Source organism: Myotis myotis, unplaced genomic scaffold (genome assembly GCF_014108235.1).
Source record: "Myotis myotis isolate mMyoMyo1 unplaced genomic scaffold, mMyoMyo1.p scaffold_m19_p_7, whole genome shotgun sequence".
NCBI lineage: Eukaryota > Metazoa > Chordata > Mammalia > Chiroptera > Vespertilionidae > Myotis > Myotis myotis.
The window spans coordinates 75,098,952-75,123,243 of record NW_023416379.1 but is presented as its reverse complement, the minus strand read 5'-3'; the positions used below and the strand labels follow the sequence as shown (position 1 = coordinate 75,123,243).

The 24,292-nt window shown below is 39.5% G+C and overlaps 1 protein-coding gene across 2 annotated transcripts in view; it reads right to left on the bottom strand.

Annotated features, from left to right (window-relative positions):
- HMGCLL1 (3-hydroxymethyl-3-methylglutaryl-CoA lyase like 1) overlaps nt 1-24,080 on the bottom strand; it is a 165,182-nt gene extending 141,102 nt beyond the window's left edge. Inside the window, exon 1 of one of the 2 annotated variants that reach the window (XM_036317831.1) lies at nt 23,811-24,080. In XM_036317831.1, coding sequence (XP_036173724.1) covers nt 23,811-23,918 — 108 coding nt within the window. In that variant the 5' untranslated portion in view covers nt 23,919-24,080. The remainder of the gene's footprint in view (nt 1-23,810) is intronic. The other variant, XM_036317829.1, reaches the window with a different exon arrangement.
- Between the last annotated feature and the right edge of the window lie 212 nt (nt 24,081-24,292).

Genomic DNA, 24,292 nt, shown 5'->3' with positions numbered 1-24,292 from the left:
TGTTTGCAGAATCCCAGTTCATTAAGATGAAAAGGCCTTTAAGTAACTGCTGGGAAGGATCCTGGGGCTAGAGAAGGGCAGTAGCTTCCATAATGCTGCCTTACCTTCCTCTCTAATTTCTTGTGTTGTCAGATGCTCAAATATCAGAAGAAAAACATATTCAGAAAAAAAACACACAACTAGATTTATTTTTAAGGATAAACATGAGCTTTTTGGGAAAACATAGTTTTCATCCCATGTCATTTAAGCCAAACAGAGTTTCATTCATTCATTCACTAATTCATTCATTTATTCACAGTTGTGAGTAGGGAATTATCAGTAGGCAAGAGAAATGGGCAGGAAGATATGATTACATACAGCAATTTAAAGAAGCACTGTCTGTATGTATTATGAATGAGTTAGTATCAAATGGCTAAACTAAAACTACTCACTTGATCAAAGGCATGGATTTCTATTTCCAAAGCCCAGAGCTTTCTTGAGACTTTAAAGTAAGGCCAATATAACCAGAGTAAGACCACTAAAGGTATAATAGCAGGATGTCTTTCCAACTCTAAGAAATGATTTCCAGTGGCTCTGAATAACTGGACATCATCACTGTCCTTTATTGTTAAAAAAAAAAAAAGTCCCAGTATGTTCTGTATTATGTGAATCTCATGTTCTATTTCACACGATACCTATAGCTGTTCTGTCCAAATTCCAATTCCAGCTTTGTAGAAGTTCAGCTGTGATGTACAGTTCATTCTGTTAAGTCTTTTCCATAATCCCTCCGTTCCATATTATATATACACCTTCAGTACTTCCTTCCCTCCCTCACATCCTAACACCTTCACTTAATCGCCTCTTAATCATTGGCCTGAAAAGTACACCCTCCAGTCACTTATTGTTCCCTTCCAGATGCTGCTGTAGAATGACTCCCCGTGGGCTTCACCTAACATTCCATCCATGTTCATCTGGCTGTGCGGACCATGAGTCCAGCACTCCAAAGCTTTTAAGCTCTTTATTTCCAAGAAAACTCATAGCTAACACCATTATTTCCTCACAAAAACAGCTAACATCTGCAGGCTGCAACATCAAAAACAAAGAAAAAAAATTGCACAGTTCTGCTAAAGTTGGATGCAACCTTTATCGGCCATTTTAGGCACTAAATCAATGTTCTTCTTTTAAATTTCTATTAAAAAATAAATCATAGCGGCTGTTTTCAATTTTCCCTCTGGAATAGTTAATGAACCAGTTATATGCAATGACTAATTAGTCTTTATGCCTTCCAGCTAAGCAAACTAAGCTTCTAGTTGGAAAATTAACCTCTAGCAAAATCCATCGGGTTGTTTGATAAAGTTTAATTTTATTCTGTGTATAAAGAGTTCATTTCAGCAGCATTATTTAATCCATTCAGTAAACTAAAATATCCCAACAAACTGCTTATTCTAAACTAAGAGTGTGCAATAGTTATACAAATTATTCACTGAAACTCCTAATAAAACGTCGATATAATTAAACTGTATTATCTCATAAAAGTCATTTTTAAAACTTCAATCTTATTTTTTTCTGCAATCGTAGTTATGGTAGCTTCTTCTTTAGATATAAGAAATAAGGCCCCTACAATATAAAACCGAGACAAAACCCAAGCTCCTCATCCCAAGTTGTTTCCTGTGTAGATCATAGTGTCCTTTAGTCATGCACTATTGATTCGTATTTTTTAAAGTTTAATGTGAATATGAATCTACCGTAGAGCCAGATAAAACAGTTCACTGGGACCATATGCTGAGATTATAATTCATTAGGTCAGGTTGGGCCCATGGATTTGCATTTCCATCCAGCTCACAGACCATGGTGATGCTGCTGACCCAAGGAACACAATTTGAGAACCACCGGTCTAGCTTAAACCAAATTAAAAAATAACTACATGAGAGCCCTGACCGGTTTGGCTCAGTGGATAGAGCGTCGGCCTGCGGACTGAAGGGTCCCAGGTTCGATTCTGGTCAAGGGCATGTACCTTGGTTGCGGGCACATCCTCAGTGGGAGGTGTGCAGGAGGCAGCTGATCGATGTTTCTCTCTCATCGATGTTTCTCATTCTCTATTCCTCTCCCTTCCTCTCTGTAAAAAATCAATGAAATATATTAAAAAAATAACTACATGAGTATGCTTAAGTAATAGTACATCACCATCAACTACAAAATAGATAAAATCCCTCCATCCATTACAAAAATAATAAAAATTCCAATTCCAATTTTTATAATAGTCTCCATTATCATTCCGTAGCTTTAGTAGCACTTTCTAACCCCTTCCTTTCTAATACCACTATTTTATGTTTGTGTGATTTATATTTCCTCACTTAGACCATCCAAATTAGTCTTCTCTGCATACACTACAGGAATTAATGGATGGAATTTAAACAATAACACTAGAAACTCAAACAATTCTATAAAATCTCTTTATAAGTTTCACAAAGACATTTAAACATTTTTTTCTATCCTTTTGAAATTTCCAGTGGTATTTTAGAAATACCAATTATACTGAAGGGTCAAGGATACCAAAAAAATAAAAATAAAAATGACAGAACACATTGATCATTCAACTATAAGGCAGGTAGGCAGGACAGACAGAGGAGGCATTGTGGAGATTATCTTAACCAATGCCTTCTCGCACATGCCTACTTCTCAGTGCCTCCTCTCAAGTCTCATTAGGTCAATTTCATACACAAAGTCCTCTATTGCTCCAGGTCCTTAACTTCTCTTTGGCCATCTTATCATTTCCCCCTGGGCATTCTAACCCCCCAAAAGTATTTGATATACCATCATTTACCCCAAACTAATAAAGATGTATTTACATATATTCACACACATAAACCTACATGCATAAAGACTTACATCCCCACACTCACAAATATGCATGGATACGGATGCTGTCATTTTCAGTGGGTATATATTTATGCATATACATGTTGACAAATAAACATATTTAAAAGTATAAGTTTAAGAGCTATTAATGTATGTCCTTGTGAAAATGAGAGCAACTAAAAATGTACCAACACTTGAAAAGTATTCAAATTTTTATTGGTGATAACTAATAAATAAAAGTGTTGTAAGAATGTGTTGGCAGGAATGTTAAAGCCAAAATATAGAAAATAAAACATACACCATATAGAACAAATATAACTGTTCTGCAAAAGCAGTAATACAAACAGCAAAAATATATAAGAATATGCTCAGTATTTCTGGTTTTCAATTTCTGCGATTTCTACGGTATATGAAAATTGTATACTTTATGAGTGACTAGGAACAAATCTAATTTTTTCATACTTATTTTTTCTTCCTGAAATTTAACGAAATATTTTATAGTATGTCTCAGTCCATGTTAAGTATTTTAAACTTTTAGTAAGAGTCCTTTCTCGGCACTTTCTACTGTCCCTACTGGTTAATAGAAAATATCTCTAACTATACTATGAATCTGAAAATGGAAGAAAGTTATTACATGTAGTTTGAGTAAATAATCTGATACCTAGTTTTATGTGTGGCTTCATCAAAACGAGGTAAGTAGGAGTTCATACAAAGTTAATGACAAGTATTGTAGTTTTGTCGACAGTTTGAGAAGTGGGTTTTCTTGACCTTGCATTTAACAAGGGAAGGGAAGGTGGTGTCTAATATCGTGGGGCATGTGGCTTCATCAGAGGTGGACAGTGCAGCTTCAAAGCCCCATGCTCCATCTGAACAAACTTAGCTGCTGTGGGGAGGAAAACTGAGAAATACTAACTCCGGCCATGGCCATAGAGAACCCCTGGCCACCTCCACATTCCACACTTCCAGCATAGTTTTTAGAAATGCTGAGCAGAAACGGAAGGACACAGCAGAGCCCCATCAAGCTGCATCTGTGATAGTGTAAATTCAACTCAAATGTTCAGCCATAATCTGAGTGGCTGTGGTTCCTGAACTCCTTGTTTCTCAAAGGGAAGTGTCCCAATGTTCTTCTCTTAGATGTATATTGTGGGTGTTAGAACAACTCCCTTGTCATTATGTTTTCCTTCTCATCCATTATATTTTGTTTGATCAACAGGTTGCCTCCTATGCACCCTGACCGAAGCCCGGGACTAAACCTACAACCCAGATACATGCCCTTGACTGGGAATAGAACCCTTATTCCTAGGTATCTTAATTTTTTGTTGCAATAGTAAATGGGATTGCTACATCAAAATAAAAAGCTCTGCACAGCAAAATAAACCATCAACAAAACAACAAGAAAGCCCACTGCATGGAAGAACATATTTGCCAATATTATCTCCGATAAGGGTTTAATATCCAACATTTACAGGGAACTCATACAACTTAACAAAAAGAAGATAAACAATCCAATCAAAAAATGGGCAAAGGACCTAAGTATACACTTTTCAAAAGAAGACATACAGAAGGCCATGAGACATATGAAAACATGCTTAAAATCACTAATCATCCAAAACAACGAGGTGCCATCTCACACCTGTCAGAAAGGCTATCATCAACAAATCAACAAACGACAAGTGCTGACGAGGATGCAGAGAAAAGGGAACCCTCTTTCACTGCTGGTGGGAATGCAGACTGGTGCAGCCACTATGGAAGACAGTATGGAGTTTCCTTAAAAAACTGAAAATGGAACTCCCATTTGACCCTGTGATCCCACTTCTAGGAATATATCCCAAGAAACCAGAAACACCAATCAGAAAGGATATATGCACCCCTATGTTCATAGCAGCACAATTCACCACAGCTAAGATTTGGAAACAGCATAAGTGGAAACAGCAGATGAGTAGATTAGAAACCTGTGGTACATCTACACAATGGAATACTATCCTGCTGTAAAAAAGAAGGAATTCTTACCATTTTCAACAGCATGGATGAAACTGGAGAGCATTATGCTAAGCAAAATAAGCCAGTCAGAGAAAGATAAATATCACACATGGGGTGGGGGGCGGAAATGTGAGGGCATGTGCTGGAAGGTGGGAGCAGACTGGGAGAGGTCAATGGGGAAAAAAGGAAACTCATGTAATACTTTAAACAATAAAGAACTTAAATTTTTAAAAATGTAGAATTTTGTATCTCATCTATTCTTTTTTTTTAAAAGGTGAGATCTTTTTTAAAAAAATAATTTTTACTTATTTTAGAGAGGAAGGGAAGAGAGAGACAGAAACATTAATGATGAGAGAGAATCACTGATCGGCTGCCTCCCTCCACGCCCCCTTCTGGGGATCGAGCCCACAACCCAGGCATGTGCCCTTGTTCGGAATCAAACCCAGAACCCTGCAGTCCACAAGCCAACACTCTATCCAGTGAGCCAAACCAGCAAGGGCATCTAATCTATTCTTACATTTGTCCCAAAGCAGCAAGTCTGTTGCAAATCTAGATAGAGCAGGTATGCTAAAATAATACTAATGCCGCTAAATAATGATTTTTTATTAAGGTGAATGATTGACAATTTTGTTAACAAGTTACCACTGTCTTTCCCATCAAAAGGTCGACATCTGTACATTCTTCAAAGAGCACAGAGATTTAAGAGATGTAGCTCTCTAGAGATGAGTATTTATGAAGGCTCATGTTTCACCTCCTTTAGCTCAGCTTTTCCTTTCAATGTTTTCTAGAGCATACATTCAGCAGAATTAAATTAAATATTAAAATCTTGTCAGGAGGGAATGGGGACTAAGTGATAGCAGACATTCAGGAGTGCAAGTCTGAATAACTCCATCTGTTTCTCCACAGGTCTTGCAAAATGTCTTTTAAGTACAGCCCGAAAACCTAGGCAAACAGAGCTCCAAATTGCCCTCAGCTTTTATGTTTGACCAGGTCCACAGCTTTCTGTAAAATGCAAGGTTTGAACTGTGTCACGGCATTTAAAAAATCAGAGACTTCTCAGCCCTTAAATCAAAATTCTCAAAAAGTAGAAATAGTGTCTAACTAAAAAAAGATTCGTATTTGGACTTCAACATTAACCAATGATCGGCTTCTATTTCACAGTGAAATAAATACAGATTGGGGAAAGAATTTCAAAAGTGAATGCCAGACTGTAGACCCCGTGGGTTACAGATGTAGGAAAGTGGTGGCAGAAAGCCACTCCGCTTCCTTCAAGATCCAAAAACATTTGGAAGGAAACCCCAGAAGGAAAGACGTCTGACAGGCGTGTTCTCTTTGGGGTTTCCTGCCTCCTTATTTGCCAAGCTTCCTAGACCCCATCGCTTGTTAATGAAGTTCACCAAAAAGACTGTATAAATGCTGATTTCATAGAGTGAAACTTACATTAAAGGTATTTTTTATACAGTTGAAGTTTCCTGCCATCTGCATTTCCCTACCTCACAAATCCAAGGAAGCGTGACTTGGAAAGTTACAAGCATAAGGTGACATTTGATGCGGTTACTATCAGTGGGATATTCAGTCTGAACACAGAATCCAAAACCAGAGACTTGAATTAGACACTGCAACAAGGAAGCTGCCTCGCCCTGAGGGTGTCATTATACCACTGGGTTTTCTACTACTTCTGTAAAACGCAGTTATGAGAAGATGCGTATTGTACCCTGTGTGAATTAACTCAATAAAAACACATTTATGAAAGGTGAATAAAAAGCTAAATTCTGCTTTCTCAGACCTTTACAATGATAGCCAAGAAAAACACACACAAGGTTTTCAATCTCCCAAATTAGCACCTGGATTTAAAAATATACATTTTAGTACAATGTGAAAACTAAATAAGAGCTAAAACTACTAATTTACAAAACTACTAATTTACAAAAATATCTTTGATAAATACATATATTTGCCAATTAGAAAATTAGTTGATTTGGCTAATGGCACCTGAAGTTTATATTATGGATTATACAAGCTATTTAGTTCTATAAATATTTAAATAACATCTATTTATGTCTTCTGCATAACAGATAGGCAAGTAAAATATAGTTTCACCCATTGAAAAGAACTCAGTCTAACACTGCAAATATTATCTATACTAATAATAAAGGAATATGCAAATTGTCTGGGATGCTGTCACAGTAACAGTAATGACCAAACAGCAGGCTGCGTGGGGCGAACAGGCCAGCAGGGAGGTTAGTTAGTGAGGGATGACCAAATGACTGAACAGCAGGCTGCATGGGGCGACCAGGCCGGCAGTGGGGGCAGATGGAGGTGACCAGTCTGGCGGGGAGGGCAGTTGAGGGTGACCAGGCCGGTAAGGGAGGGCCATGAGGGGCAACCAAGCTGGCAGGGGGGAGGGGCAGTTGGGGGCAACCAGGCTGGCAGGGAGAGGCAGTTAGGGGCAACCAGACCAGTAGAGGGGAGCAATTGGGGGCAACCAGGCCAGCGGGGGGGGCAGTAAGGGGCGACCAGGCAGGCAGGCTGGTGAGCAGTTAGGAGCCAGCATCCCCGGATTGTGAAAGGGATGTCCCCCAAGGGGTCCCAGATTAGAGAGGGTGCCAGCTGGGCTGAGGGGACCCCCACCCCCATGCATGAATTTCATGCACTGGACCTCTAGTCCTATATAATAAAAGGCTAATATGCAAATTGACCAAACGGCAGAACAACTGGTTGCTATGACACGCACTCACCACCAGGGGGCAGATGCTCAATGCAGGAGCTAACCCCTGGTGGTCAGTGTGCTCCCACTGGGGGAGCGCCATTCAGCCAGAAGCTGGGCTCACGGCTGGTGAGTGTAGCGGACGTGGCGGGAGCCTCTCCTGCCTCCACAGCAGCACTAAGGATGTCCGACTGAGGGTGAGAGGGCACAGGCTAGGCTGAGGGACCCCACCCCCCATAAGTGAACGAATTTTGTGCACCGGGCCTCTAGTATACTTAATAAAGAAATATTTCAATGTATTTAAACATATTTGGTAGGAAGCTTTGCATGTGTCCACTAATCACTATACAAGAATTAGGGTTGGGTGGGGGTGGGGAGATGTGAAGAACATGAGAAACAGTTATGAGAAAAGTTTCACCACCTGCGAAAAGTGAGCATCCATCTTCAAATAAAATATAAAAAGGCAATTTTTAAGATTAGAGGCCTTTAAATTATTTTTTTTCTGTAAGAGACAGATTAGATATATGATAGAAGTAGATGGATGGATATATATATATATATATTAAAGGCCTGGTGCATGAAATTCATGCATGGGCAGGGGAGGGGGTGTGGGGGCGATCTCTCAGCCCGGCCTGCACCCTCTCTAATCTGGGACCCCTTGGGGGATGTCTGACTGCTGGTTTAGGCCCGATCCCTGTGGGATCGGGCCTAAATTGGCAGTTGGACATGCCTCTTACAATCCGGGACTGCTGGTTCCTAACTGCTTGCCTGCCTGCCTCCCTGATTGCCCCTAACCCCTCTTCCTGCCTGCCTGATCGCCCCTAACCACCTCTGCCTGCCTGCCTGATTGTCCCTAACTGCTCCCCTGCTGGCCTGATTGCACCTAACCACCTCTGCCTCGCCCCACACCCTGGACCCAGGCTTCCCTCCTCTGGCCAGCCACACGCACCCAGGACCCAGGCTTCCCTCCCTCTGGCCAGCCACAGGCACCCTGAACCTGGGTCGGCTGTAGCTGCAGGTGCCCAGGACCGCAGGCGGGCAGATTTGGCTTCTCCCAGGCCGTAGTTGTAGGCGCTGGTGCCCAGGACCACGGAGTGGGCAGCTTCACTCAGGCCCAGCTTTGTTAGGAAGGATGTCCAGAAGACATCTGGTATAATTAGCATATTACCCTTTTATTAGTATATGTGTGTATATATATATATATATATATATATACACACACACACACACACACATACATATATATATATATATATATATAGAGAGAGAGAGAGAGAGAGAGAGAGGTAGATACAAATGTATACTGATACATATATATTCATACACATATATATTTATAACTAAACAACTCTCCATAATTTCACCATGTTAATTTTGCCCATAAATCTTCAATCATCTTATTCTAACCAAGAATGCCTTCTATCTATCCAAATTCCACTTGACCTCAAATGAACCTCCAACACAAAGGCTATTATCACCATTATCACTAACTCCCTCTGCTGTGAGTTAGAAAAATGTGTGTGTGTTTTTAATTGAATTGCAAGAAAGGACTGCAAACAAACAAACAAAGAAAAACAGGAACGAAGCAAAGAACTTTCAAAGAAAAACGGCTATGAAGAATTAAGGTGTGTCCTGGACAGTGCCTAAGGCACAGAAAGCGCTTGCAGTTCTATCTCCCACAACATGTGGCTCCTCTTTCCCCACCAAGGTCCTCACCACCTTGCAAATACCAAGACAGCTGGAACAGGGCTCTTCCTCTCTCCAGACCAGGGAAGGACATATCAGCTCCACCTATCTAAAGTGTGTTTGGAACTCACAGCCCTGGTCCCTTTCTCGTTGGCTAGAAACAATAGCCTTTGTGTTTTACATGTTTAGAGAACTTCTGTGATTACTTGGCTTTTGTATAAATGATACGAAAAAAAGTTTCAAATATAAACTTTGAATCTAAATGTTTTAAATCATTTTTATATAAAGTTATCTTTATATAGAGTCTGATCTCAGAATGAATGTTTTGGGATCAAGATCTGTCAATCAACATTATTTTCTTAAGAAAATAACAAATAATGGCTCATCAGGATGGTTATATCAGTGAGAAGAAATTCAAAAACACCTGAGTGTTCATTTAGGAATGAATTCTCATCACTCAGGAAAGGGTGACTGTCCAAAAGGGAAGATGGGAAACTTTTGGTAATTTAAAGACAACTTCCTTCCTGCCTGCTGAATAGAAATGACTAGGCACTACACTGTTGAAAAAGATGCCAGTGCTCAGAAATGTTCTGGGTGGTCTCACTGAAGTGTCCCCATGTCACTGTCCATTAAGGTCCACAAAATCAAAAATCCATAGGCTCAGGAAGAGAATCTGGATGCCCAAGCAGCTACATGTATGAATAAAGAGTGCAAGTCCTGCTTAAGGCATTCATATGTACTCAATTTTTTAAAAAAATCTTCATTGTTGAAAGTATTACATATGTCCCCCTTTTCCCCCATTGACTTCTTCTAGTCTGCCCCCACCCCAGTCCTTCACCACCCTATTGTCTGTGTCTATGGGTTATGCATATATATGCATATAAGGTCTTTGGTTGACCTCTTCTCATCCACCCACTCTTTCCCACTTGCCCTCTGAGATTGCACAGTCTGTTCCATGCTTCTGTGCCTCTGGATTTATTTTGTTCCTCAGTTTATTTTATTCATTAGATTCCACATGTGAGTGAGATCATGTGATATGTATCTTTCTCTGACGGGCTTATTTTGACTTTTAAGTGTAGTCTAGATCAAACAAGCCCATTTCCAGAGGTTAAATTTGGCTTACCTGTATAGCAACCAATTTGCATCTCCTACTTATAAACTAACAATACAGAGACTTGCAGGAGGAAACTGAGATTCTATGTGGCTTTCAGTATTAGGGCTACAATTTGGGCCATCATTCCAAATCAGAATTTCTGTTCAAATATCTAAATATGTGATTTTGCTTTATCTCTTATAATACCATCTGTCACATGAGAGAGGCCCACAAAATTATGGGTCTGCACAGTCTAGTGACTCTAGCCCCTTAGTTGATTAGGGAAAATAAAAAGTAACAAAAATAAAAGCTAAACTTGGAAAGGAATAGACAAGGAGAGAAGAAAGGGTCAGGGAAAGTTACAGCACAGAGTGAATAAGCATAGAGAAAGCCAGAAGACTTGGAGGAGTTCAGAGCTAATGAAAAAAACAAGAACACAGGATCGGGGGAGGGAAGGATGCAAAAGCCAGCTGGAGTAAGAGAAAGCAAGGAATACAGGAGCCAACAGAAATCCAAGGACAGAAAGTATTGGAGATTGGAGGGAACAGGAAATGTATTGGAAACCAAGTTGTTTTTCCTTTTGTATCCAGTGCAATCCTATTCCAGGCAGAACTCTAGTCTCAACCTCAAAGAGGATAGAAGGGAAGTTGAAACTCATAGGAGTTTCGTGATCAGGAGCCAGGAGCTCTGGAAAGGCAGTTTAGAGGAAACATGGTAAGACAGCAGGCCCGCTGACAGCAGATACAGGCATCGAAGGGTGGCACCATCACCGGGCACAGGGTTTTCTAAAATTATGTGAAGTATAAACACTGATGGTTGGGCTCCAAATCAGAGCCACTGAGTCAGAATGTCCAGTACATTTCATAAACACCTCGGGTGATTTCAATCACTCAGAAAGTTCAGGAAGCGCTGGTGTGGTGGTGAAAATTGGGGAGTCTGAAACTAGAATTTCCTGAATTCAGTTCCCCGCTCTGCTCTTCATTAGTTGTTGACCATGAGCAAGTTATTTCACCTTTCTGCATCTCAAGTACTAAATCTATAACACAGATTGCTGTGAGGCTTAAATGAGTTATTACACATTAAGTAGTTAGGCAGTACCTAGTACATATTGAATACTCAACAGGGGTAGCTATATACAAGTTCTTTGGATAGAAAACACATATAAAATAACATATTTTAATTGATTAAAAAAGAAATATGAGTAAGACATAAAAAGGCCGCCTTTCTCATAAAATACCAGAGCGCACACTTCCCAATGGCACAGAAACCAAGCCACAACCCTCAGAGTTTGTGTCCCTTGGTCTCAGCATTCATGAGCCAGTCATTGCCTTTTGGATATTAATATGTGAACAGCTTAACAAAATGCTTTATTTTTTTCTCAAAAGCATGTAATGTCAATTCAAATTCAAGGTGAGTCCAAGATCTAGAGTCCCCATGCTCTTGGAATGCAATAATAAATCCAAGGCTTGGCTGATGCTAAGACCCATATCCAGCAGCTGCTGGGGATCATTCACCTGGTAACCCCCCTTATTTCACAGTTCTGTTCTCTTCAGTCATTTCCCAATATATCATCCCCAACAATCATCTACTTCTTCTGTAGAACCCTACGTAGTTCTCTGCTAAAACTCAAGTCTTTATTTTTCCAGCTGGAAACCCAGCTCTATCATAACAAACTCCAACACATTTTTAACTTATTTGGTGAATATTCTCAACATCTTCTGGCCTTAAATGAAGCCTCGATCACCTTGACCTATAAACCTTTCATGTGGAGACTGCTCAGTCTCCTACACCTTGCTAAATGAATAGCTCATAGATGGTATCTTTAGTTTCCATTACATCTTCAAGATGGTTAATCCCTTTGACTTGTATAAAAACTCCTGCTCGTTTGAGATCCATGTGATTTGGCAATACCTCCCTATACCCCTGCTTAAAAACCTGTATCCTTTACGTACCGCAATCATTAGAACTTAGTTTACCGTTATTCCCTTCACCCCAAATTTTGACACTATTTGGCAGAATAGTCAATGTCCTGGTGAACCACCCATCCAATATTTGATTTCCAGTGCAATTCACTGGAATTTCACGACATTTCAGCTGCCATTAATTTGCATGGTCATACAAAAGGCTTATTATTGCTTGTGACTGACTGCTTACTTATTAATAGTCTCTGACTATATATGCCTATGTTTTCAACTTTCTAACTCTGTTGTGCCTTTGGCTTCATCAGAACTACAAGTCTTTGGAATTCCCCACTTTTACTTCATCTGTCAGATATATTATGTCAACAAAGAGGATTCTGAGAATGGCATTGTACCTGGTAACATGCTGTTTGAGAAACCACAGTGTGATGATAATAATGAAACAGACTTCTCAAAATGAATGAGTTCATTCTGTGAAATCAATCTTTTGCTTCAAACAATACTATTGATTTAAATGTAAAATAAGAATACTAAAATGTATAAACACTCTCAAATGTAAATAAAAAGTGGTGAGGCTGATAAATACGGCAGAAAATAAGATAAACATATCAATAGTCACATCACATATAAAAAAAGTTAAATTCATCTAATTAAAGATTGAGACAATCAGACAAGTAGCTTATAAGGAACACATTTAAAGCAAAATAATAGAGAAATGGACATGTGTTGTCTTAAGGCACTTACTTTTTAAAAGACTAAAATGACACAAGCTAAATATTCAAATAAAGAAAATTAAAATACTAATTCAGAACTCAGAAAAACAGAAAATAATTTTTTCAAAAAATAGAAATCAACAGTTAAGCACATCACACATATGCAACGCACAGATACAAGCATATGCATCTGGACAAGAGGACCAACAAACTTAAAAAAACGTTTTTTAATAAACTCATAAAATATGTAGACTTCTAAAAAGCTTACTAAGTGAATGAGATTGATTATGAATAAATAAACCAGGATGAGATGAAGCAAAATATTTAAAAAGAATAATAATACTTAATAATAATAATAAAATGTATAACAAATTCCTGTCCATGAAATAGAAAGATTTGAGGTAAACTCATACCAATAGAGATAAAATATTATAAAGGAACTGTAATCATTCATTGATTTATTAATTCAACAAATTTAGTAAACTATGTCACACATAAAGAAGGAGTAAATAAGATATTGTTTTTTCTGGAGCCAAAGACTGAAGTTGGGCATTTTTAAAATATCTTCTCTATCTCTCATGATTTATATTTATTGTGGAGATCATTGCAATAGTCCGTTTTTCCATAAAGTATTCCTTTTTATGAAGCAGCCAATCTTTTCATTTATTATTTTTGAATTTTAAATTGTTACTCTACACTAGTGATGGCGAACCTTTTGAGCTCGGCGTGTCAGCACTTTGAAAAACCCTAACTTAACTCTGGTGCCGTGTCACATATAGAAATTTTTTGATATTTGCTACCATAGTAAAACAAAGATTTATATTTTTGATATTTTATATATTTAAATGCCATTTAACAAAGAAAAATCAACCAAAAAAATGAGTTTGCATGTCATAGGTTTGCCATCACTGCTCTACACAAATTTCCAGCTATAAGATTGCTGGAATCTAATTGGAATCTAATGTATAGCATAATGATTATAGTCAATAATATTGTATCATATAATTGAAAGTGGTTACGAGAGTATATCTTATATGTTCTTGCCACAAAAAAGAATTGTAATTATGTGAAATGATGCAAGCATTAGCTAAGGTTATGATGCTAATAATTTTGAAAGATGAATGTGTATCAAATCTGTAAACCTTAAAGGTACACAATGTTGTATCTCAACAAAATTGTAAAAATAAATTAAGGAAGAATTACTCTAAACAGTGTTCATACTACATGGACTGTATCCACTTCAATTTTTATAATACGGTAAATAAATATATTTTTACAATCCTCATTATATTGCAAAATTGGTATTTTTTATATTCCACTGTTATACTGCTAATCTTTCAACTAGCTTGTTTGGAACAAACTGCTTACTGAGAAAAACCAGAAAATATGGATAAAATATTAATGAAAAACAGCTGTTTGATCGTCTTAGAGTTGCCAAGGTAGTGAGTACTTCAGTGGCCAATATACCATGCAGAAGAAAAACATAAGTGGTGATACCAACATTGAGCATGACTTTCCTCTCCAGGCATTTGCCAATTCCACATTAGCAGCTGGGAAGATCATCAGAGCTTCCAGAAGGCCTGGAGGCCAAGGAGGGAATATTTTCAGTTCAGGTTCCAACAAGGAGGAGGCAACGTGGTAAATACCTTAGGCTTTTTAATCCTCACAGGAGGATACGTTTTTATTGATTTGAGAGAGAGAGAAAGGGGGAGAGAGAAAGAAACATCAATGTTAGAGAGAAACATCAATCAGTTGTCTCCCATAATCACCTAGACTAGGGATCAAACCCACAACCTAGGAATGTGCCCTGAGCGGGAATTGAACAGGTAACACTTTGGTGTATGGGACCAAAACCAACTGAAACGCCTGGCCAGATAATACCATAAGCCTTTTAAATACCGTAAGCCTTTTTAATTCGAACCCCTGAAGAGCTAAAAAATAAAAGTAAGGGTGAGGAGAAAAGCACTGGCCCTCAGAAATGAAGTAGGTCCAGTCTCAAACCAACTCAGCATCCAGCCAGCTTAAAATAAGTTATCCTTACATTTACTGCCTGCTAGAAACAAAAGATAGTCCTTTCTGTTCTCACTCCTGTTAAAGTGGCTATTATCAAGAAGACAGGAAATAAGTGCTGGTGAGGATGTGGAGAAAACATAACATTTGTGTGCTGTGGGCATATAAATTAGTGGAGCCACTATGAAAAACAGTATGTAAGATGCTCAAATATTTAAAAGAATAGAACTACCATTCAGTCCAGCAATTCCACTTCTTGATAGTACATATCTGAGATCACTATCTTGCAAAGGTATCTGTACCCTATGTTCATAGCAGCATTATTTACAAGCTAAGACACGAATACAACCTAAGTGTCCATAAACAGATAAAGAAAGTGTGGTGCATATGATTTATATATACAAAATTTAATATGATTCAGCCATAAAAAGAAGACATTTCTGTTATTTGGGACAAGATAGATGGACTTGATGCTAATGAAGTAAATCAAATAAAGACAAATACTGTCTGATCATACTTATATATGAAATCTAAAAAAAAACACCAAAAAACTAAGCCATGGATACAGAGAACAAATGATAATTGCCACAGGCAGGGTGTGAGGAGTGAGTGAAATGGGGGAGAGGGGTAATAATCCTTTCTGGAGAAGGATAGTGCACTCATTTACTCAAATTATGTGTATAATTTTTTCAAATCAGATGTCACAATAAACCCAAAAATGAGTAAGCCTTCCAGGAAGAAGATTCACGAAACAGATCCACAGGAGATCTGAATACTGAAGTCAGTTATCAGACATGGAACTTCAAATAACTCTGATAAATATTCAAGTATTTATGATAAAATAGAGAACTGTGGCAGATAGCTAAAAACTGGTTTTAAATATCACATATAAATATGTTAACTCACAAATATAAATTGCATTGCCCATGAACACAGACAATAGGATGGTGGAGGCCTGTGATGGGAATGTGGTGGTATGGGGCAAGGGGGGAAATGGAGGGCACTTATAATACTCTCAACAATGAAGATAAAAAATAAAAAGTATATGTAACTAAAACTAAGAAGTCAATAAAATAGATTAATAGCAAATTAAAGAAAGCTAAAGAAGGAATTAGTGAAATGGAATACAGGTGAGAAGAAAATATATTCAAACTGAACATGGAGAGAAAAGAAAGAATGAAAAATCAAACAATGGGTGTAAGAAATAACTTGGTCCCAAGAAAAGTTCTGAGATTCTTCAAACTATAGGTCCAAGGGAAGGATCAGAAAAAGAAGCGGAAGCAATACTTGAAGAGAAGGATTGAAAATTTTCCAAAACATATGAAAGCCAGCAATCATCAAGCCACAGATCCAAGAAGTGCTATGAACTATTAGCAGATACAAAGAAAAGTAAATCTAGACACATCATAGTCACACTGTCGGAAATCAAAGACAATGAAAAGAAAACATGAGATACATTATTATCAAAGAAATAAAAATAAGACTAATAGCAGATTTCAATGTCTCTGGCTTGCACTGTACCTGTTGAAAAAATCTGCACTTTGTACTGATATCATGTAGTTGAATTTTTATATGAAATATATATTTATAGTCAATATTCATTTATATTTATGCAAATTATATATGTATGTGTGTATTGAAATACATGCAATTTCAAACAAAGAAAAACTGCAAGAATTCATCAGATTTTTTACTAAAGAAAATATAAAGCCAATAGTTGTATTTGAAGAAAAATTACATATATATATATTTATATATATATACACTAATAAAAGACAAACATGCAAATTGACCATACCTTTGTTACGCCCACCAGACAATCAGAGTGACTATATGCAAATTAACCCAACCAAGATGGTGGCCGGCAGTCACAGAGCTGGAGCAAACAGGAGGCTTGGTTGCCCCAATGATGGAGGAAGCCAGGCTTCCCGCCTGCCGCAGCCCTGAGCTCCACTCAAAGCAACAAAATTTCAATTATAGAAGATAAATAAAGCCCAGATACCTGCTTTCAGCCAGCCGTGGCCACGGAGCTGGAGCAAGCAGGAGGCTCCCCTACCGCCCACCCTGGCTGGCTCTGAGCTCCACTCAGGCAACAAAGTTTCAATTATAGAAGGTAAATAAATCCCAGTATAAAAAAAAAAAAGGAGAGGCTGAGAACTTTCGTCACCCGGGGGGCTTGACCAGCCTGAAAACAGCCCTCAGCCCCTCACCCAGACTGGCCAGGCACCCAAGTGGGGACCCCCCACCCTAAGGGGGATGTGGCCAGCCTGAAAACAGCCATCAGCCCCTCACCCAGGCTGGCAAAACCTCCATGGGGTGAGGGTCCCCACTGGGGGGGGGGGGCTTGACCAGCCTGCAAACAGCCATCAGCCCCTCACCCAGGCTGGCCAGGCAACCCAGCGTGGAACCCCACCCTGAAGGGGCTGTGCCCAACCTGAAAATGACTCTCAGCCCCTCACCCAGGCTGGCCAGGCACTCCAGCGGGGACCCCCACCCTGAAGAGGGTGTGGCCAGTCTGAAAACGTCCCTCAGCCCCTCACCCAGGCTGGCCAGGCACCCCAGCGGGACCCCCCACCCTGATCCGGAACACCCTTCAGGGCAAACCAGCCAGCCCATGCACCAGGCCTCTATCCTATATAATAAAAGGGTAATATGCAAATTGACCCTAATAGCAGAAAGACTGGGAATGACTGGTCACTATGACACACACTGACCACCAGGGGGCTCCATGCAGGAGCTGCCCCCTGGTGATCAGTGTGCTCCCACAGGGGTAGCTCTGCTCAGCCACAAGCCAGGCTGATGGCTGCCAGTACAGCGGTGGTGGTGGGAGCCTCTCCTGCCTCCTCAGCAGCCCTAAGGATGTCCAACTGCAGCTAGGCCTGCTCCCCGCTGGCAAGTGGACATCCCCCGAGGGCTCCTGGGCTGCCAGAGGGATGTCTGACTGCCAGCTTAGGCACAATCCCCCAGGGACCAGGCCTAAGCCAGCAGGTGGTCATCCCCTGAAGGGTCCCAGACTGTGAGAGGGCACAGGCCGGGCTGAAGGACCCTCCTGAGTGCACAAAATTTTGTGCACCAGGCCTCTAGTGTGTGTGTGTGTGTGTGTGTGTGTGTATACACACACATACATATATATATATGAAATATGCTAATTAACTGGGACGCCATAATGGGGTGACGGGACAGGAGGAGGTTGTGTGTGCAGCATTGGGGGTGGGGCACAGGGACCTCTGTGTGCCTGCGCTGGGGGAGGTCCTGATCAGCATCGGCTGTGGCTGCTTCAAGGGCCAGAGAGGTAGTGGCCACCGCTGTGCGATTTCATATCACGTGCTGGGCTCCTAGTTTCAGATAAAAAAATAGAAATAAAGAAAGGAATGAGGAGCAAAGGAAAGAAAAAAAAAGTGCATAATATAAATATACATTGATTATGCATATATTAAAGTACTAATTTACATGTATATAAATACACCACATAGAGAATTAATGTAAACAATATGAAAGCAGAAGGCAGTTAATTGAGGTATTTATAGTTCCATTTTAATATCTGTAATAGTACTAATTTATATAATACACTACAGGCCCGGTGCATGGTGCATGGGGTTCCTCAGCCTGGCCTACGCCCTCTCACAAACTGGGACCCTTCGGGGGATGTCGGATAGCCAGTTTTGGCCTGATCCCCGCAGGCCCAATCCAGACAGGACGGAGCCTGATCCTGTGCGTTGAGCATCTGTTCCCTGGAGGTCAGTGTGCATCATAGCGACTGTTCGACTGGTCATTGGGTTGATCAGTCGCGTAGGCTTTTATACCAGTATACAGTAGGTCCTCGGGTCACGTCAGATTCCATTCCTACTGCACAATGTAATGTGATTTTCGCCATAAGTCGGAACCAACCTACATAAGCACCTACGTCACTCACATGGAGCACATACACAGTGTAATGAAGTAAAACAGTAAAAAAAAAAATTAAAAGAAAGATAACAATTTATAACCTTTACTTGTGGTAAATAAATAATAAAAAACATAAAGCACATATGTACATACATTGAAATGACAGAACTTTTTTTTTTAAATAAATAAATGGGAGATGGCAACGTAACCACGAAACAATGTACGTCAAGTCCAATGTAACCCGACGACTGTCTGTATATAAATTAATAAGACAAGGTTGTGTGTTGACAGAACAATTAAAAATGCAGTAAAAGCAGTATAAAATTAACAAACTACTGCATAGGGAAAATAAATAATAAAAATATATCATCCCCCCCCCCAAAAAAAAAAAACATAAAAGAAAAAGGGGGAGGGGAGAAACACCTGAGACAAATAGGAAACAAACAATGGAATGGCACTCTGCTCCCTTCTGAAAAAACCTCCCTAGTCATTCTAAGGGATTTAGTAAATGTACTAACAAGTGCATACTTGCAAACCAAAAAGCATATAATCACATTATCCTCTGATTAATTTTAAGCAGGAAGTTAATACATTTAGGCAAATTCTAGAGACCCTGTAACACCAAATACTCTACTTTGAATCCTAATTTTTGAGGACAGCAAATATAAGTTAAAGGATCAGGATACGATGTAAAATAACTATAAATTTAATCTCATAATCTATAATTTTGCTTTTATAAATCTAATACATTTGAAATACTGTTTGTGTTAGAATTTAGGTTCTTGGGAATTTTATGCTTGCACTGGGATATTAATATGTGAAGAAATTTAGCAACTGCTTAAGCAGCACTTGGAAATAAAAAAGGGATTGCTCTACTAGAAAACTTAAGTATAATCAAAACTTTAATATATACTAATTCAGCCAGGTTCATCATAGCCATTTTCAATGGGACCAAAATAAAACAGTCCCTTAGAGACAGTTTAAGTCACAAAATGATTCAGTTTAACCTTTTGGTTAATTAAGGAAATTTTCTGCAAAACCAATGGCATTAGCAAAAAAACCACAGACTCAAATATTTTAATTAGTGGAGCTGTGGTAGTGTAAGCCTTTCATGCACATTGATATATTTTTTATTTAATAAATTGTTAAATTCAAAATATGTCTATGTATATTTACACACACAAACACACACAATATTTAATTATATCCCAATAATTTATCAGGGAAATGTTACTATCTCTAATGTATAAACTGAAATTTTAAGATTTAGCCAGGCTACTACTGCCTGCACAAAATCCCAGAATAAATTTGTCACAGAAAAGGGTCTGGGTTTCCAATCTTCTACTGTCTAGCACATGATTCTTTCAAAATATAGTCTGTCTGTCCCAACTGCAAACAAATAATCCCCTTTCAAATCACAGGGGATTTTATTCAGGATTGCTCTGCAGATTCATGCTGAACAATTGATTAAGCACTGTGCTATCTTTTCACAGCCTCTAAAATCTATTTTCAACTCCTACCCTCATCAAAACATGACGAGGTTCTATGACAGTGATGGCAAACCTATGACACGCGTGTCAGAGGTGACACACGAACTCATTTTTTTGGTTGATTTTTCTTTGTTAAATGGCATTTAAATATATAAAATAAATATCAAAAATGTAAGTCTTTGTTTTACTATGGTTGCAAATATCAAAAAATTTCTATATGTGACACGGCACCAGAGTTAAGTTAGGGTTTTTCAAAATGCTGACACACCGAGCTCAAAAGGTTTGCCATCACTGCTCTATGAGATGAAAAGGTTAGACACAAACAATAATAATATTTGTCATTTATCACTAAGACCAAACTTCACTGACACCATGTATTCATTCCATCACTTTAGCATTCATTTTGCAAATATTTATCTTTGTACTGTAATATACCAATCACTGCTTTGAACCCTAAAAAGTGCTGACAAGAATTTCATGGTCCCCATACATATGTGATGCTTAAGGCCTAGAAGAGTAAACACTCATTCATTTTTTTCATTCAACAAGTATTTATTGGCTTTCAAAAACTAACAGGGCATTCTGTTACTAGTAGATACTGAGAATCCTCTGGTGAATTCTGTCCTTACTTACATGATGCTAAGAGTCTGGCAGGAAATTAAACATCAAATAATCACACAAAAAAGTACATATAATACACATTATATATATAAAGATTAGTGCACTGTGCAATATATGGTAACAAGGCTACTTGCCTTGTGAATAAGAAAGATTTCATGAGAAAGAACATTTAAGTTGAGATCTAAAGAATGAATAAAAGTACGTTAGTTGCCAAAAAAATCTTCCTAGAAGAGGGGAAAACAAGCAAGGACTATGTTGCCAGAGGAAACATTATTAGAGAACTCAAAGAAGGCCACTGTGGCAAGAATAGGAGAGAATAGTTTAAAATGATGTTGCAGAGAGATGCAATGAAAAGACCATTCGACGCTTCAGAGAACACACTAAAAGTACTGTGTTCGTTCCTGAAAGTGAGGGCAATTCATAGAAATTTGTTTAAAAGGGGAGAAAAAAAGGAATAGCATGATTCTATTTTTAAAAAAGGAAAGAAAAGAACATCTCCCAACTAGCTATACAGGCAGTGGGTTGAAGGATTGCAATAGTCTAGGAGTCCATGAGAGATAATGCCATTTTAAAATTGAGAGTAGCAGTAAAGTTGGAAAAATAGATTTAAGAGAAATTCAAGAGGTAAAATTGCAGGACTTAATGACGCCTTGGATGTAGAGAAATGCAAATAAAGAGCTCTCTGTTTGCAGCTTGCAGGACTAAATGAATTGTGATGGTGTTTCCTGTGATAGAAAATATTAGAGAAGGTGTGGGGTCCTAAAGGGGAGGACACGAGTCCACTTTTGGAAATGTTAAGTTTGAATTGCTTTTGAGATATCCAAGTCACGATGTCAAGTGAGTAGCTAAACACCTGGACTGGAACTTGAGAGAGATGGGAATACAAATCTGGAAGACACTGATATACAAACAGTACCTGAAACTTTGAGTGTAGATAAGAGGCCATAAGGAACATGAACATTTAGACAGATACAGGCCACTGAGCCACTCTGGTTCCAACTGTGAGCCAGAGGTGGGGCTTAACGCACTTAAGGGTGTTGTTGAGCAGAAGCCAAGGAAGGCCCTAAATTACAGTCAAGTGTCAGGTGTCAATGCTGCCAGGAGTTCAAATCAGATAAGACCTAAAAAATTACAATGCAGTAAGACTGGGACTAAAATAGAATTTTGTGTGAAATGCAGTAAAAGACCAGAAATGGGGCATCTCCTCTCAAAGTAGAAAATAGTTGGTCAAAACAAGTTGATGTTTAAGCTGTGTTTGAGGAATGAATAGGAGTATCCTAGGCAAAGCAGTTGAGGGGTAAAAAGACGATGTTTAGAGAAGGTATTGCTATTCCTCAAAAAAGAACAAAAAGTCTGCATTGGGGCGATGGATGTCAAAATCCTATGCCTCACATTTCTTGATCAGTCATCCTAGTCATTTTTAATTATTTTAGCTTCCACATCTTAACGGGGCAAAGCAGAAATCCTCACACAGCACCCTAGCTTTGGTCACTGTCCCCCGAACCCACAAAATCAGAACATGGCAGGCAAGAAACACAATGTTAACCCAGAAGCAAAAGGCATATGAAGTCTCAGCCTCAGGAAACAAAAGTTGAGAATTTCTAATTGATTATGCAACAGAATGAATATGAAAGTTAAAAGTTATGAAAATGATCAAATCAGAATGTACGAAAATTAACTAGAAAAATTTGTGAACATATAAGATAAAGAATAACGTTCCCGCTCTTACATTGTCAGCAGAGGCTCTGAGTCATAGAACTATGGCCACCTTCTAAGGAAGTGGGAGCAAAGTATCTTTTTAAGAATCCACAAATGACAAATGCTAAATTCCAATTTCACATATTGATACACTGAACTGAGAATACTCAAAATGAAAAACTATAGGAAACTTGAACATTAGAATAGTTGATTTAGAGGCAACATAGTAAAATTGTGCTTATCTACTAAAATACTATAATGCAAGTTATTTTGTTCACAAGATAAATCAGGAATCAACATTTTCTATATCTAGTAAAATTCAAAAGAATAATTGCTAAATCCTCCGTGTTTCTCCCCTTTGCCATGTTTTAACATTCATGTAACAATTATCAGTTATTACTTTGTGAAATTTAAATTTTAAAGGAAAATTAAATATCTCTCTCTCTCTCTCTCTCTCTCTCTCTCTCTCTCTCTCTCTCTCTATATATATATATATATATATATATATATATATATATATATATTTTCCACGTTTACCTGCCATTTCTGGTTGAGAATGCATTAAATCACATGTATGTGGATACTCAGGTTGCTTTTCTCTAAAAATGGGCTTTCAGGAATTACATGGGATTAAATTTTGGTGTGAAATCCGTGTTTTCTACCATTATGTTCAAGCCTGTTCAAGTGCGTTGAAGCATAACTACATGGGGAACAATGAATGACATGATGGCTCATTTCTTCCTACCATGCCTCCCTAACCTTCTATGTTGGCTTCTTTCCTTTTTCTGCCTCACATTCTGGCAAATGTGTCCTCTTTGTTGCTCAGTACACGAAAGGAACTGAAAATAAGGACACTGTCCTTGGCCGACTGCCTAAAACCACAAATGATATTATATAATGCGTCCTTTCCGACGGAAAAACAGATGGAACAGTTTCCTTCAGGGGACCTGCAAATGGCCACAGGTAGGGACTTTGCTGGGTCCGCTCTGTAGAGCGGGTCTACATGTTTACAGCAGAGAGATGTTGGGAAACCTTGTCAAGGGTGAGGCCCCGCACCGCAGACCGCTGCAGGAAGGGCGGGCCATGGGGTGCAGAGGTGACATAACACGGGGAGAGGCCCGCGGGCCCGTACGCAAGAGGGTGGGGACACCCTGGGCCGCGAGGTGGTACCTGCGCGGGGTCGAGCGCCCCTGGCACTGAATCCGCGATCCAGAGATGCTCCCGGAGCAGCTGCTGGTAGCTGAGGCAGTGCTTCACCGCGGAGGGCACATTCCCCATGGCGGGGCCGGGCTGCAGTCTGCGATAGGCGGGAGCCTGGAGAGAGGGATGCGGGGCGCACCGCGCTGCGAAACTGCGCCCGCTCGGGAGCGCGCCTGCCCGTGCGCGCGGCGGGCACCCGCGCGGCTCTGCGCACTGCGGCGGCGCCCACAAGGCTGAGAGCCGGGCGCGCCGTGCCCGGGCGCCGGAGGTACCTGCTGGGGCGCCCGCAGCACCGGAACCTGAGAAGAGAGGAAGGAACTGAGCCCGCGGACGTTCAGGTGCGGCGCGTTTTTCACGCTGCGCAGGGCCGATTGCATCTGCACAGGATCCACTTAACCGCCTTCTCACCTGAGTCAGATCGTCCGCCGCAGGAAAGGGGTCTAATAAAGGGA